Below are 15,611 nucleotides of genomic sequence, written 5' to 3'. Positions count from 1 at the left end.
CACTTATATGCATAAGTAACCTGAATGTCTTGTGTAACGGGCACAAATGGATGGACCATGGATTAAAAAAACAAAAAAAAACATGCACCAATGTGGGGCCCGCAGTTGTGGATTTGAGATTCCACCGAAATCCCCTGCCGTGTCTCCTGCTGGGATTGGATAATCCAATTCTTCCTTTCATTTTCAAATGTTGAATGTACTTTATATCCCATCAAATGCAATTCAACACCATGTAATCCCAGGCCCCTACTAATGGCTCAATGGTAGGCGCTGTGAGTTTCAACACTGAGGTCATGAGTTTTGAGTGCCCATTGTGGCTTGGATGTGAACACGTGTAAAAAAAACCCACGTAATCCCACGTTCCAAACAGGTCTGTAATGATCCAGTGGGAAATCTATCCAGTTTAGAGGCATACACATTACCTATCTGGACCGCCTATTATATCTGCTGCATTGTAATAGGCTTCTTGAAAATTACATAATGAGAAGATTATTACTATCACCATATGTTAGTGAATAGTTATCAAGTTGTACTGCTTAATTGGTAACCCAAATGAAGCCTGCAAAATATGCTTTCATGGGCCTGATCTTCTACCTAAACCAGACACGTTTGGATGTACTCCCCAAAACAGCGTTTGAGGCCTAAAAGCCATTTTGATATAAAAGGTTTTCTATGGTGTGCATTTGGATGTACTCTGCAAACACCAGTCTCAACTTCCATCGCAGAAATAGATGCTAAAACTACAATTTTACCAAGTTGACCAAAAAAGCAGGCTTTCAGAAACTCCCTTTTGAGGAAGTGCGTCCAAACGGGCCCTAAAGGTCTTGGAATTATGAGGAGGTTTCGGGTTTGTCATGCGATGAGACATCCATTTCCCTTTGCTCAATGCATGAGCAGCACTGCTTAAATTGCCTGGTAAAATGTTTTTTTTTTCCCCCAATCCACAAACGTCATCACAAGCAAATCTGACCTCATTTTAGTAGCTATTTCCTAGTTGGGTTGAGCGCAGGCATCCTATAAGCTTATAATTGGATGGAAACAGAACTCAATGCACAAATCCCAGCATCTACAGCAAGATACACAGGGAAATATTCATTCCAAATGGGTTCATTACATTCGGTTATTATATATTAAATAAGAAGGTTCTTCTATCAAAAGATGTGTGGAGAAGTAACAAAGAAAAAAAGAAAATTAACAGAGTCGTCGTGCCAAATTCGTGGAGGCGTGGGAACATACCAAAGACGAGTTTTTCCTCACCAGAGATTCTTTAATGCCTAGCTTCCTCACCAAACACCTCCATGTAGCAAATGGGGCATGCCTGAAAGACAAACCAGACGAGATCAGCCACAACGGATGAAAAACTAACACATGCCAGCTCTTTCTTTTCATTGTTTTAATGAAGGTTTCAGCTGACCTTGTTGATGCTAAGCCATCTGGTGACACAGTTGGCATGGTAGGCATGCTTGCATGGCAGTGTCATCTGCCTATCCCCTCTTTTATAGTTCATCTGACAAATCACGCACCTGTTACCAGGAACACACAAGTTTAACACACTGTTGTCTGGAAACAGAAAAAGCCTTTTTTGTATTTTTACTTTTTCAAAACCTTTAAGCCCTGTTTGGTAAACACATAAAAATGAGTTCCATCTCATATTAGTTAACAGTAATTTTCAGTTAGAGATCTTGATGTCTAATATATAATGTGTTAATGTTAACAGTATTTATGGAATAGAGATACTTCCATATATACTGTTAACTAAAATGAGATTAACTCATTTTTAGGTGTCTACAAAATTAGGCTTTAGCTTTTCTCATTTATTTTCAATTTTTTTTTTTTTTTCTTTCCAAATCATAGATATTGTGGCGTATATTGCACCAGAATCATTAGATTTCTGTAGCCAAATCCAAATGGTTTGAGGAGAAAAGAAAAGATGACAAAAGGGAAAAAAGATTGGTCATAGAAAAGAACAACTCTCCAGCAGTAGGATGTGATACACGTGCAACACTTACAAAGTAACGGGAATCTGAAGATGAATCCTTTTTAGCGTTTTTGCAGAAGTTTAAAGAGGCTACATCGATTCTCCAATCATACATGTGTTCTTTGCTACATAGCAGTTTTTCTTTTGATGTTTCCAACCAGTAAATGAGTGAAAGCAAGATTCAAGAACTGCTAACCACATCTCAAACCAAATAATCACAAATATGACGACTAAGATCTCCATTTCAAACTAGAAACAGTGAAGCAAACCGACTATTTCCAACTAGAAACAGTGAAGCAAACTGAGCTTGCCTATATATTCATTTCCATCTTTCAGCAAAGAAAGATGAGTCTTCAGCATAGTTTGCTTTCACTTGATTCCATTGCAATCTCAATGGGACTGTAGTCATTCCCTCAGTAATACATGCATGAGTGCATCCATCCATTCATGTGTGTGTTTCTACAGCATGCAAATGGGTGTGTGTGCTCGCCTAAAAGATAGTGAATGAATTATGATTTTCCAAAAACCAGTACTTTGGATTTATATTGTGATTCTCATTTTCTGATGCAGGACATGAAAATTAAATATGATATGCGAGATTTTAGGCTTAAGATCACGTTAGTTCAGAAACAATTACACAAATTCCATATCCCACATGAAAGTCCAAACATTTAATTAAGGGGAATCTATGCGGGTCCAGGCCTATACATGATAGGGTTGGATCAATAAAAATTATGAACCAAACGATACTCAAAGATAAGAAATAATCATCCACACATGCATAGTAATCAGTCTCTAATCCAAGGGATTCAGAAATTCCAATTAAGGGAACCCTAGGGTAAAAAAATGGGCATAAAATTGGTGATTTGAGAAATTTAGGGTTAGGTTTAGGGGTTTTGGGTGAAAGTGGAGTGAAAGAGAGGAGAGAGATGAACCAGAGAAGTAACGCACGTGTGGACAACAACAATGGCCCAAACGCATGTGCGTGTGATCGCAGCCGCACGTGTGTGGAGCCCACTATTCAGAAAAATGCCACCTTGGCCCTGGTTGGCCAGGGATGGACTCCAAAACCCCCAAATCTCAGCTTGATCCGATGTATGGTTTGTGCGTGGTGCTCCGCCGAAGTTTCAGCCCTCTTGTAGGGCCAGATTCTGAAATTCTGCTGTGGGGAGGAGAATTGCTGCAATAGATGATTGATTCAAATGTGTAGATGATGGGGTGAGATGAGAAGAATGGATGGTAGAAGATGGGTAGTAGAGATGGCGATGGATGGGGGCGAATCGGGATAGATGTGGCTTTGCACTGCGGTAGTTAACCCTTCTATAAAGGGAGGGCTTCGCACCCAATTACGCTTCACAACTCAGAGAGTAGGAAAACATAGAATTTTTATTAATCTTCAATGGAATCAAAAGAACTATAAGGGATGCCTATTTATAAGAAAACCCTATACCCCAAAACTCGCGCCATGTGCACAACCTATTACTTGGCGATGAAGTAAACTAAAATAAAAATCAAATAAAAAAATCTAAAGCGTTCATGATGTTCTAAATAATAATAATAAGCAAAACCTAAAATATGAAATCAATCCGACTAGTAGGCCACAATCATAAGATCCCATGGTCGGCTTTTCTTGATTGTCGGGCCAACTCTTTTGAGTCAAAACTTCGTCTCCTAACTAGGAGGCCCTCCCTGGACGTTGTCATCAATCCAGATCGACGGTGAGGTTCTCCTTCTTCTAGCGTACGTGCGTTGAAGGTGGCGTGCGTGCGCGTGTGCGCGGTGATGCCCCTATCAATTGTCCTCGGCTGCGAAGATTTCGCCACTGGCAAAATAAAACTCCTGAACCGCTCCAGAATGCCAGGATCAAGTCTCTGAAGCTCCTCTTCAATGAGCCACGTGCTGTCTGAAGTTGGGCATGACTTCTATTTAACCAAGTACTTCTGAAACCCGCTATCCAACGTTGAAACTATCTGATGGTCCAGGATATCCTCTATTTCTTTTCTAGGTATGTGAAGGTTAAGTATGGGAGGCAGAGACTAAGAAGAAATGTCAGGAAGAGTAGGTATGAGAGGTAGAGGCTGAAAAAATGGGTCGGGATGGGTAGGTATGTGAGGTAGAGGCTGAGAAAATGGGTCGGGACGGGTAGGTATGAGACGTAGAGGCTGAAAAAATGGGTCGGAAAGGGTAGGTATGAGAGGTAGAAGCTGAAAAGAAAGGTCATGAAGAGTAGGTATGGGAGGTAAAGGCTGGAAAAATGAGTCGGGAAGGATAGGTATGGGAGGTAGAGGCTGAGAAGATGGGTCGGGAGGGGGCCATGGATCAAGGAATAAATCTGGAGAATCAAGATGGGTGAGCGAAGGGCCAGACAAAGTATCAGTGGTCCCCTGAAAAGTAACTAGATCCTCCACATTGAATGCGGAACTAATTCCCATGGAAGGTGGAAGATCTACCTCATACGCATTGAAATCATTTCGTTTTATAATTTTAAAGGGTCCAACACTACGCGCGTATAACTTACGAACAGCCTCCGGAGAATACCGCTCGGGCCTGATGCAGACCATCACAGAGTCTTCAATATTGAATTCTTTGAAGCGTTCATGCTGGTCTGTAGAAAATTTGTAATGTTCATTACTAGTAGTGATCTTCTGCCTAATTTCTTGATGCCATGAATGAATGTGATGCGCAAAAGACTCTATAGGCTCTGACGGCCTGTGGGACAGAGACATAGGGACGATATCAATAGGTTTCTCAGGTTTATAACCAGTAACGACTTCATAAGGACTGGGACCTGTGGACTTGTCGACAAAACTATTAAACGCAAACTTAGCTGTAGGTATTACGGTGTCCCATGTTCTGGTGTGCTTTATATCCCTCCTAGGGGGAGACTCATCAGGAAAGACATCATGAAACTCATCCACTACCGAAATGGCCTCAGTAGGTAACTCTACACTAGCCTCTGGTGCACTCTCTCTAGCCACGAGGCCGCACATGTTATACTCCTCAAAATAATGTCTTGATGTCCCTTATGGGATGGGGGTACGAGTGCACGCTCATGACTGATTCTTTGGCTACCTCCATTCATTGGTCTATCCTCCTGGCCATCTGCCTGAGATTGACCATCTTCCCTAATGGTAGGGTTTGTCCTGAGGGAAGCCTCTATTTGGTCAAGGCATAATCTATGTCTTGTTCCAAGCGCTTATCCCAAGACTCGATCTGCTGGGACAGCTTGTTTAGTGACTCTAGCAGTTGTTCCATGTTTAGTGTAGGGTGCTAGCCAAAACCATAACCCGTACGTGCGGGCGTACAACTTAACTCTACCTAAGGACTTTCTACGATGACTATATGGGACTAAATGATCCTATGAGACTCTATATGAGGGAAACTACGTAGTGCTACTAAAATCCAGCAATATAGTTGTCAAAATAAAGGAATAACAGAAAGTTACAACAATGTAAATTGCTAACTTCCTGCTAAAAGAAATTTCAGCGACTAATATCAGGGACTATAGACTCCTAAAAGCTACATATGATGAACTGAATGCATGATGGACTCAAACAAACTAACCCTAAACATGTAATGTATTCCCCTATAAGAACCCTAAGCTCTGATACCAAATTTGATGCAGGACATGAAAATTAAATATGATATGCGAGATTTCAGGCTTAAGATCACGTTAGTTCAGAAACAATTACACAAATTCCATATCCCACATGAAAGTCCAAACATTCAATTAAGGGGAATCTATGCGGGTCCAGGCCTACACATGATAGGGCTGGATCAATAAAAATTATGAACCAAACGATACTCAAAGATAAGAAATAATCATCCACACATGCATAGTAATCAGTCCCTAATCCAAGGGATTCAAAAATTCCAATTCAGGAAACCTTAGGGTAAGAAAAAGGACATAAAATTGGAGATTTGAGTAATTTAGGATTACGTTTAGGGATTTTGGGTGAAAGTTGAGTAAAAGAGAGGAAAGAGACGAACCAGAGAAGTACCGCACGTGTGGATAACAACAATGGCCCAGACGCACGTGTGTGTTATCCCGGCTGCACGTGTGTGGGGCTCACTATTCAGAAAAAGGCCACCTTGGCCCTGGTCGGCCAGGGATGGACTCCAATATCCCAAAATCTTAGCTTGATCTGATGTACAGTTTGTGCGTGTCGCTCCGCCAAAGTTTCAGCCCTCCTATAGGGCCAGATTCTGAAATTCTGCTGTGGGGAGGAGAATTGCTGCAATAGATGATTGATTCAAATGTGTAGATGATGGGGTGAGATGAGAAGAAGGGATGGTAGAAGATGGGTAGTAGAGATGACGATGGATGGGGGCGAATCGGGATAGATGTGGCTTCGCACCACGATAGTTAACCCTTCGATGAAGGGAGGGCTTCGCACCCAATTAGGCTTCACAACTCAGAAAGTAGAAAAACGCATAATTTTTATTAATCTGCAATGGAATCAAAAGAACTACAAGGGGTGCCTATTTATAAGAAAACCCTATATCCCAAAACTCGTGCCATGTGCACAACCTATTACTTGGCGATGAAGTAAACTAAAATAAAAATCAAACAAAGAAATGTAAAGCATTCATGATGTTCTAAATAATAACAATAAGCAAAACCTAAAATATGAAATCAATCCGACTAATAGGCCACGATCATGAGATCCCATGGTGGGCTTTTCTTGATTGTCAGGCCCACTCTTTTGAATGAAAACTTCGTTTCCTAACTAGGAGGTCCTCCCTAGACGTTGTCATCAATCCAAATCGACGGTAGGGTTCTCCTTCTTCTGGCGTACGTGCGTAGGGGGCGGCGTGCATGCGTGTGTGCGCAGTGATGTCCCCATCAATTACCATCATTTTCCCCCCAATGACCATAGTTAACCACTTAAAATTTTCTGCTAAATTTAAATAAATGACACGAGGACGTCTTCTTTAATGCTGTCCTAAATTTCTCCTATCTTGGTGGTGGGGGTGATGGTTACTTTAAATTGCAAAGCTTACAACTGATGACTGCTCCCTCCCTCCCTCCCTCTTTGAATCTCAACCATAGTAAACCACTTTAAAGAAAAACCTCAGAATTAGTGCAATATTGTAATGCTTATCATATAAATTTAGGATATCTTGGAATTCTAAATTTAGGATTTACAACTCATGTACATGTGTGCATGCACACATCCTTCTTTGTATGTAATCCCTCTTGGGGCCTTGGAACAAGTCAAGTTTTCCAGCCATTGGTACGATCCATTTTGGAGTGACTGGATACAAAAGCATTTAAGGCTATATCCACAAGGCCATACTGCATTAACTAAAACAGTTTCCAGTCATGTACACAAGCACCTGGACCATGCACTCAGACAAAAGACAAAAATTTATAAATTACTCATCCAAAGAAAAAAAGAAAGAAGTTGTTCATGAATACATTCATGGATGAGGAACTGAGATAAGCATTTAGCATGTTTATAGCAGACTGTTTGTTGGGTTCAATCTCAAAGGAAGAGCATGGATTAAGCCAAGATGTTACCGTTCACATCGCGACTTTTTTCTTGAAAAGAAGCTACACTTGTACTTTGAGATTGGAAGTGAAGAGATACGTTCTTGGGAGAGACCTCGATTGTGAGTTCCAACTGCTTCGCCTAAATCCAGTAATTCCTGTAGATCGAAAATAGTTATTAATCAAGCGAACAGCCATATCGGAACAAATTGACCATTAAGTCTATTGATCATTTTTTATTGGCATAAATCGGTTGCATCATTCAAAATTGACACAAAATCAAGGCTTGGCTTTTGACAATAAGACTTCTTTGCTATGAAATGTGTTTGCTAACACTAAAGGGTCCCCTGTTGGTTGGGTTACATCTTGCAAGACTTTAAAGGCATATGTAGGCATCAAACATCTACCATTGGGAATTTTCGTAATAGTCAGGTAATTCCACAAGCACAGTGAGTCACCTGTAGGAATACCCTCCAGTGGAGATCAAAAGCCGACCTTCAACGCTTCCTGTCCACCAATTCAGACCCCACTGTGATGAAGACAACCTTTGGGAGCAGAATATAATATTCCCAAATTCGGGCTCTACTGGGGAGACCTGACCATGTTGAGGCTCCACCCAATGGGGTTCATGTTCTCTCCAACACTTGTAACGGGCCTTATATCACGGAGGAGAAATTCCCGAAACATCTACCATTGAGAATTTTCACAATAGTCAGGTAATTCCACAAGCACAGTGAGTCACCTGTAGGAATACCCTCCAGTGGAGATCAAAAGTTGAACTTCAATGCTTCCTGTCCACCAATTCAGGCCCCACTGTGATGAAGGCAACCTTTGGGAGCAGAATATAATATTCCCAAACTCGGGCTCTACTGGGGAGACCTGACCATGTTGAGGCTCCACCCAATGGGGTTCATGTTCTCTCCAACGCTTGTAACGGGCCTTATATCACGGAGGAGAAATTCCCAAAACATCATCAATTGGGCTTTCCACCAATGGTGTATAACCCTGGAGACTTCCATTTAATACTAACAAGATAGTGGGCACCACTTTGAAACTGAACACTTTGTTTTCCTCTGAAAAAGCTAATGTTGCTGCCTAGACAATTTCTAAAGATGGTGTCAGGCGAGGCCCCAAACAGAACAGAAGGACACAAAGGAGAGGAAAGGAAAAGAGATGACAACAAATCAGCCAGCTTACGCCCACCAACAGAGGGAGAACCCCCTCATCATCATCATCTAAGCCTTATCCCATTAGATTGGGGTCGGGTACATGAATCCTATAATGCCATTCCACTCTATTAGGGGGTAACCTCAAAGCCCAATATCATAACTCATAAATATGGTCGTTCTAAAACATATCCTGACAATATTACTGTGTTAAACATATATTTTAAAGACAAATCATAGGTTGAACATGCAAGAGTAATACTACTGGTTATTTGGATTTCAACAAAATTCACATTCAGTAATTTGTAAGGAAATACTTTACAGCCTTTGTAGCAAACCTCGTAAGTCATGTTGTCTGGATCAATATTGTCTTGCCAAATGGCCTGCAATCCATAGCACGAAAGGGGGTTTTTATTAGTTATCTTCAAGGGTTTAAAAAAATATATATATTATGAAATTCTGACTCTCATGGATAAATGCATTCTGCAGATGACACATTCGAAACGCCAAAAAGTATGATTGCAAAATAAGATCAATGTACATCATAGAAACTTCATGTGACAGTTTAAAATTAACAGAAAACAATTGCTACACTTATATGCAAAAAGATGGGGAGGAATATGACTAAATTTTGAAAATCAGGATCACTGCATAAAGGAGAGGGAAAACCCCTATGTATGGATGTAGTAAGAATAATAAAATGGAAAAACAGCAAAAACTCATGAAGCACAAGAAACTACCCATGAATGAAGGGAAAGATCAAACAATACATTTTAAGGGAAAACTGATTGTAAAAAGGGGTCGTCAGTTACCCTACCAGTCATAGATGATCAGTTCTCTTTTTTATATGGTCTAGAAGTAAATGCATATTGAGAATGCAGAGTCTAAAAATCACAAAATTTCTGCTCCTTGGAGTTGTAGGAATGAAAATAATAATAAATTTTCCATTTTTCAGAAGTGATGCAGATTACACGCTACCCAAATATAATTCGTTTCCCTGGGAGATTATAGTTAAGCAAACTTCGCACCTGAGAACTTGCATTATCGCGACTTCGAATGCCTGCAAAAACCAAAGGTGACAAGCAATAAAATTCTAGGTTAAAAAAAAAAAAAAAGAAAGAAAAAAAAAAAGATAGAAATAACACCTTTTATAATAATAGTAGACTTTGACTAATGTCACTTAAACAAATGTGCTGTCTAAAAGAAAACTAGGTCCACATCCAGGAAGGAAACCACTTCTTTCCTAGTTAGAGTTCCTAACCATCCCATCAAAAATACATGCAAAAAGTGATTGCATGATATTTTGCTTCATTTATGAATGATCTCACTGCAGACATGACACTTGACTACCACCTGGGGTTTGGGCAAATGGCTAGCGCCATGGGTTTGCTTCCCACAGACGTGAGTTCGATTCCCCTCCCTGTGATTTACCCAATGCACATGGTTTGCGGGTGATTGCGTGCATCTACAGGGAATAGTATCACCTTAAAAAGAGGTGGGGATACCCTGTCGTCATCCAAAAAAAAAAAAAAAAGACATGACACTTGACTGGAAAAGTGATTGGTCAACCTACATTGACAGCAACTCTGTGCGTGGACACAAATTGCCAGCCTCCACACAGGCTAGTGGAATGCTTGAACTGCATGTTTAGGCACCTAACCTGAATACTTTATATTCACTTTGATGTCCAAACACCCCAAACCCCCTGCTCTGCAATTTTACAAACTACTAAAGCATGGTTAACATGCTTAACAAATGCCTGCAGCAAAAACTAACTGCCCCCACATGCTATTGGAATCAAACAGCAACAGAAGAATCAATACATGACAAAATATGTGCATCTAGTACAAATATGAGCCCAAAGCCACTAAGTTCTGGAACTAGAGCTGTGGATTACTTGTTTCTATGCCATCACCTTGTACACAATTCTAAGCCTAAGAATGGGCATTATTCAATTTGAAGCTTCTATCTATGAAGATAATAGCATCTAGCTATCTAGAGGTTGCAGGAGGTGAATCATTCAGTACATAATTTTTTTGAAAGGATCTTTCAGTACATAATAGCCTGGCCATAATTCTACACCAAAGAGATATGCGTTGTTCAAACTTGAAGTTTCTATTTTGTAAGAAAAATAGGATTCTAACGGCAAAAAGAAGTTCAGAGTGACAGAGAAATGATCAATAACTGTTTGCAGGCATGCTGAAATCAAATGAGTGGGTATCAAATGCTCTAAGCAATAGTTTTATGGATAAAACTTCAACAGTTTCATCAAGTAACTCGTTAATCCTTGATCAAGTTTTTAAGACTCATATATTTGTCATGCAGTTATGGCTCGTTTTGAAGACTCATATATTTGTCATGCAGTTATGGCTCCTATCAAATGTTTCCATTAGGGGTCGTTTGGCACCATGGATTGGGGACATGGCCCACTGATGATATCCCAAAACAATTAGATTATCAATTGCATCACTATAATTCCTTTAATACGATGATCTGCGCCGTCCAAACATTATCCATGTAAATCAACGGTTAAAAAATTGTTGGTTAGTCACTCGGATGTGATCTTATGCTTGTGGCCCATCAAAGACTTGGAATTTCATCATTTTCGGGCAAAGTGTATATTTCAATGGGCTTATTACAACCATGTGTCAAATATGACATACATACACTAATTGGAGATATTAAAGTTGATTTAGTAATTAAATTCAAACCCCTATAAATATATTATGCATAGCTACTTTTGGATTAGAGGAGATTCTAAATTCTAGGTGCCAAACACAATGGGAGGATTCCAAATCCATTTCAAATCCCAGGGGTTCCGAATCCAAGGGGTTCCAAATCCACGCTCCCAAACAGGCCATTAGAATCTCCAACCCATCACTGTACACATTACTCAACAGAAGAAAGCTAACTCACATTCCTCACGGCTGGCATGTATAGTTGAATCAGCACCTCTGCTCTCATGCAGAATGAGGGCTGGTGGCTCTTCACTATTCACCAATGAGAGGTTGCCCCAAGGCCTTCGGCCTCCATCCATTCTTGGCAAATAATCGTTTACCTCATAAGCATGGCTGTGACTGTAATATGAAGTACTGCCTGAACTAGATGGTCCATACTTGTACGAATTCATATGCATTGACCAATAAGCACTTTCCTGCATCAACACCAAAAAGGCTTCTATAAGTCACCGATGCATCGTAATCAAACAATTGATTCTTTAAATGATTCGTACAAGAGCGTAAAAATGCTGATTTTCCATTTCAAAGAATGTCTGATTTATAACTACTCTGAGACGATTATTTGAAGGCTCAAACAAACAATATGAAGAACAGCACTGGTTGGACCATTTTACAAGTAGGAAAAGAACCCCATTTACAATTAAAAGGAAAAGAGAAGGATATATGTATTGAAATTGTGGAATTTCTATTCATTTCCACAACCTTCATTCTTTTTCTTTTTTCCTTTTTTAGATTATCTAAAAGCTTTACTGTGTACAACGAATGGTGAAGGTTATTTCAGCAAAAACAGAGGGATGCTTCCACATGTTAAATATTTTTTGAAAAGCAAAGAATCAGATTCTATCTCCAGATGAAAGAAACTTGTCACATTGTAAAAGGAACCTGATCGCATAAAGCTCCTGCGAGAGCAAAATCCGCCTGAGCATATGTCAGACCTTCAAACAAATCCATGAAGCTTTCGGTCACTGTGTACGGGAATCCAGTATCTATGTAATGAACTTCCACCTGCCGGTTGCCGTTCATCTGAAACCAATATGTTCAGTCACGAAATCTGCAAAAAATAAAAATAAAAAATTACAAGGATCACACAAACGAAGTTTAAATGGATGAATTAAAGCATTTGGAGATAAACGCATGTCTGGAGAATAGACAACTACCAAGATTGCCGTATAGCTTACATTGTCCCGTGGGGAATACACACACCAGTCTCAATTTTTCTTCAAGATTTTCTGCTGGTGCGCATATGCCCTTCCGAATTTTCTGCATTACACAGCTGAAATTTCACAAACTCGATGACTACAGAGGGTCTGAATTAACAACAACACCTCGTTTACGGCATTTTCTGATAGTTTTTGTGCAATGTTTTCTATTTCTATTTTTAGTTTCAGTAAGTTCAGTAAGAGTCACATTGTCGGATAAAAATATTCCGAGAAACCTGCATTCTTACCTCATGTAAATCGATTTTTACACGATTTCAGTGAATCCTCTCGGGATTTCGGTGATGTTTAGGAAAAACTCTGAAATTCTCAAATCATACAGATGAAAGGGAAAAGTTGCAGAGATTATTCAACAGCATAAATAAATAAATAAATAAATAAATTTAAATCAAATGCCATAAAAAATAAAGCTTGTGAACGTTCAATTTTTCTGATTCTAGGGCAAAACGATCACACTCCAGGTCAAAGAACACAAAAACAACACCTCTTCCAACGAAATCTCTGTAGATTTACGACAAAAAGATCCATTTTTCTGCAATCTCATTTAGAAAAACAGCAAAATAAAAATAAAAATAAAATCAACTACAGCTTCAACTATCACTATATTCGAAGATTTTCCATCAATGTGAGTTCTAAGCCACCTCTTCCAAGAAGCAAAAATAAAAAATAAAAATAAAAATCGGGTAGAAGTTCGAATTATAAGGCAAGAATGGTCATTTCTACCTCGTCTAACGCGATCTCAGAGAGTTCCGCATTTTAACGCCTCCGCTTCTGCGATTTCGCCATGAAAAAGAAGAAGAAGAAGAAGAAGAAGAAGAAAAGATCGAGGTTATCGATCGATCGAGAGATTGAAGGAAGGATATACCGAAATTCTAGAGCTTAAATAGGCATCTGATCGTGCTCTCTCTCTCTCTCTCTCTCTCTCTCTGCAATGGAAGCGAAGAGCATGAAAATGCGAGGCGATCGAGTTATGGTTTTGTCTTTGTCGAGTCTTTATCCTCGTGTCACGGACACGACAACAGCAAGTCCGAGTAATTTAAAGAAAATAAATAAATTACGAGGAGTTATATGATACTTGAGTTGCGTGTGACGCTTGATACGTAGGCACTCAGAACTTGTACAATCGGCATGTGGTAACTCAAATAAAGCCGACTATATTATGTATCCCAATTTAAGGTAAAAAAACCCAATATAATATTTTTTTAATAATCCTAACCTCTTATTTATGGAAAATAGTTTGTGGAAATCGGACCGTTGGATAATGTTTCATTCTTAACCGTCCAGTAAATGTCCAACAATCCGGTGGTCAGATGATCAGAAAAGCTTCGGTTTGGTCCATAATAAATAAAAATTTGTTATCGTAATTTTGACTATTTAATTTGACTAATTTTAAGCCATGTATGCAATTTCTAAGTGCCTGCGTACCATCCATCACACTCCGCCGGAGTATCAATCTTCTGTAAAACAAAAACAAGAGGAGAGCCTTCCATATTATCGCGAGAAACAATGAGAGAAGTATACGATATGATACACGGCCAGCGTCTTGTACACACGCAGACGCGGATTGGGTTCTACCCCACCCGTCCCAAGCTAGGAACGGACAAGGGCTCTGAAGGGCCGTTATGATGTGTGGGTTTTATCCACACCGTCCATCTATTTTTCATATCATTTTAGGATATGTGAAAAAAAAACGAGGCAGTTCCAAGGCTAAAGTGGACCACACAGTGGAGATTAAACACCTGCAGTTAGAAAACTTTTTGGGAGCCACAGAAGTTTTGGATCAAGCTAATATTTAAGTATTCATTTTATCTATGTCTACGTGGACTTATAAACAGGTTGGATTGAAATTAACCATCACGGTGTGCCCTAGGAAGGTTTCAATGGTGGGTGTCATTATCACCGCTGATTCCTGTGGTGTGGCCTCCTTGACTGTTGCATCTACCTCATTTTTGGGCTTGAATACTAAAATGATATGGAAAAATGGATGGACGGTGTGGATAAAATCCATACATCACAGTGGCCCCTCAGAGTCCCTGTCCGATCCGGCTTTCCTGATTCTGACGTGTGGAATCGGTGGTTTGGTAATCCACGCCGTTGGTCTGTTGAGTCGCACCGTGGATGGAATTTATTTGAAACAGTGGCGCACGGAACAAATACTTAGCACGTGCGAGGGTAGACGGCTTCTGCTAGATCCGAGTTGCTCAACGCGTGAGATCGAGCATGTTTGCAAGGTGGCCAAATCATGATGATGAATGTGGGCCACACTTTCAAGAAAAAGCAGGGCTGTGGCTGAGGGAATGCGTGAAAGCAAGTTATGTTTAGGTCAGGTTATCATAGATTAGTTAGCCTCAGCTAACTTGGAATGTGATCGCCTGTCATCCATCCATGTGCTGCATTCGCACGCTTCTACCTTTCAAACATGTGCCACATGCCATCTTCAGCTTGAGATATTCGCATTGGGGGAGGGACTAACCCATGTGGTTATCTGGGGTTAAAAAAAAACAGGAGCACGTACGTGGCACATGTGACACTTGAAAATTTATTGTTACACATTTTACCTATGAGGGTGATTCCAAATATATATTCATGAAGGTGTGAAACCTTGAAAATATATAGTGGCACGTGTTGGATGGAGCATTTACAACTCACACATGTAAATCATAAAGCACACTTAAAAATTAAATTTGCAAATTGACAAGGTTTAGAAGATGGACAACTGCACCCGTGGGGTATTAGCATTGCCACTTGTGCACTATCAATTATAGAATGAGCAAATACTTCAAGGGCTTGTTTGGAACCAGGGATTAAATGGTTCTAAATTATGTTAGGTGGCATTGACGATATTATTGCATTTTGATTATATACTTGGCAATACCATGATAATTTGACCATCCACCTGACCACATTACATGAAGTAAAAACTGCATTTGGTGTATCATGGAATTGTGATTTATGGATCAAATTTCAAAATTGATGTCAGTCACCTGCATGCATGTGGAACTTGATTATCACTTGTAA

The 15,611-nt window shown here is 39.9% G+C and overlaps 1 protein-coding gene across 8 annotated transcripts; it reads right to left on the bottom strand.

The window, feature by feature from the left end:
• Window positions 1–1,049: 1,049 nt before the first annotated feature.
• LOC131222506 (E3 ubiquitin-protein ligase BIG BROTHER-like) lies at window positions 1,050–13,568 on the bottom strand. Of its 8 annotated transcripts, none has more exons than XM_058217598.1 (9): window positions 13,317–13,568; window positions 12,534–12,636; window positions 12,259–12,427; window positions 11,555–11,792; window positions 9,667–9,698; window positions 8,977–9,021; window positions 7,503–7,630; window positions 1,415–1,523; window positions 1,050–1,318 (listed from the first exon to the last, which is right to left on the bottom strand). In XM_058217598.1, exons 3-9 carry the CDS (start codon window positions 12,397–12,399, stop codon window positions 1,268–1,270), a joined length of 744 nt encoding a protein of 247 aa, XP_058073581.1. In that variant the 5' UTR covers window positions 12,400–12,427; window positions 12,534–12,636; window positions 13,317–13,568; the 3' UTR covers window positions 1,050–1,267. The 8 variants fall into 8 exon arrangements, with proteins under 8 accessions (XP_058073581.1, XP_058073579.1, XP_058073582.1 ...); XM_058217596.1 differs by having other exon boundaries at window positions 12,555–12,636; window positions 13,317–13,567; XM_058217599.1 differs by lacking the exon at window positions 13,317–13,568 and adding an exon at window positions 12,824–12,940.
• Window positions 13,569–15,611: the final 2,043 nt, after the last annotated feature.

Source organism: Magnolia sinica, chromosome 13, assembly GCF_029962835.1.
Source record: "Magnolia sinica isolate HGM2019 chromosome 13, MsV1, whole genome shotgun sequence".
In the NCBI taxonomy this organism is placed as follows: Eukaryota; Viridiplantae; Streptophyta; class Magnoliopsida; order Magnoliales; family Magnoliaceae; genus Magnolia; species Magnolia sinica.
The sequence above is the reverse complement of the archived record's forward strand: the minus strand, read 5'-3'. Positions and strand labels throughout refer to the sequence as shown.

Coding starts and splice junctions, on each gene's coding strand:
- LOC131222506 (XM_058217598.1), bottom strand. CDS start 12,399: ATGAACGGCAACCGGCAGGTGGAAGTTCATTACATAGATACTGGATTC. Junction 9,699..11,554: donor ACATGCCAGCCGTGAGGAAT/GTGAGTTAGCTT, acceptor TGGTTTTTGCAG/GCATTCGAAGTCGCGATAAT. Junction 1,319..1,414: donor GATGGCTTAGCATCAACAAG/GTCAGCTGAAAC, acceptor TTTGTCTTTCAG/GCATGCCCCATTTGCTACAT.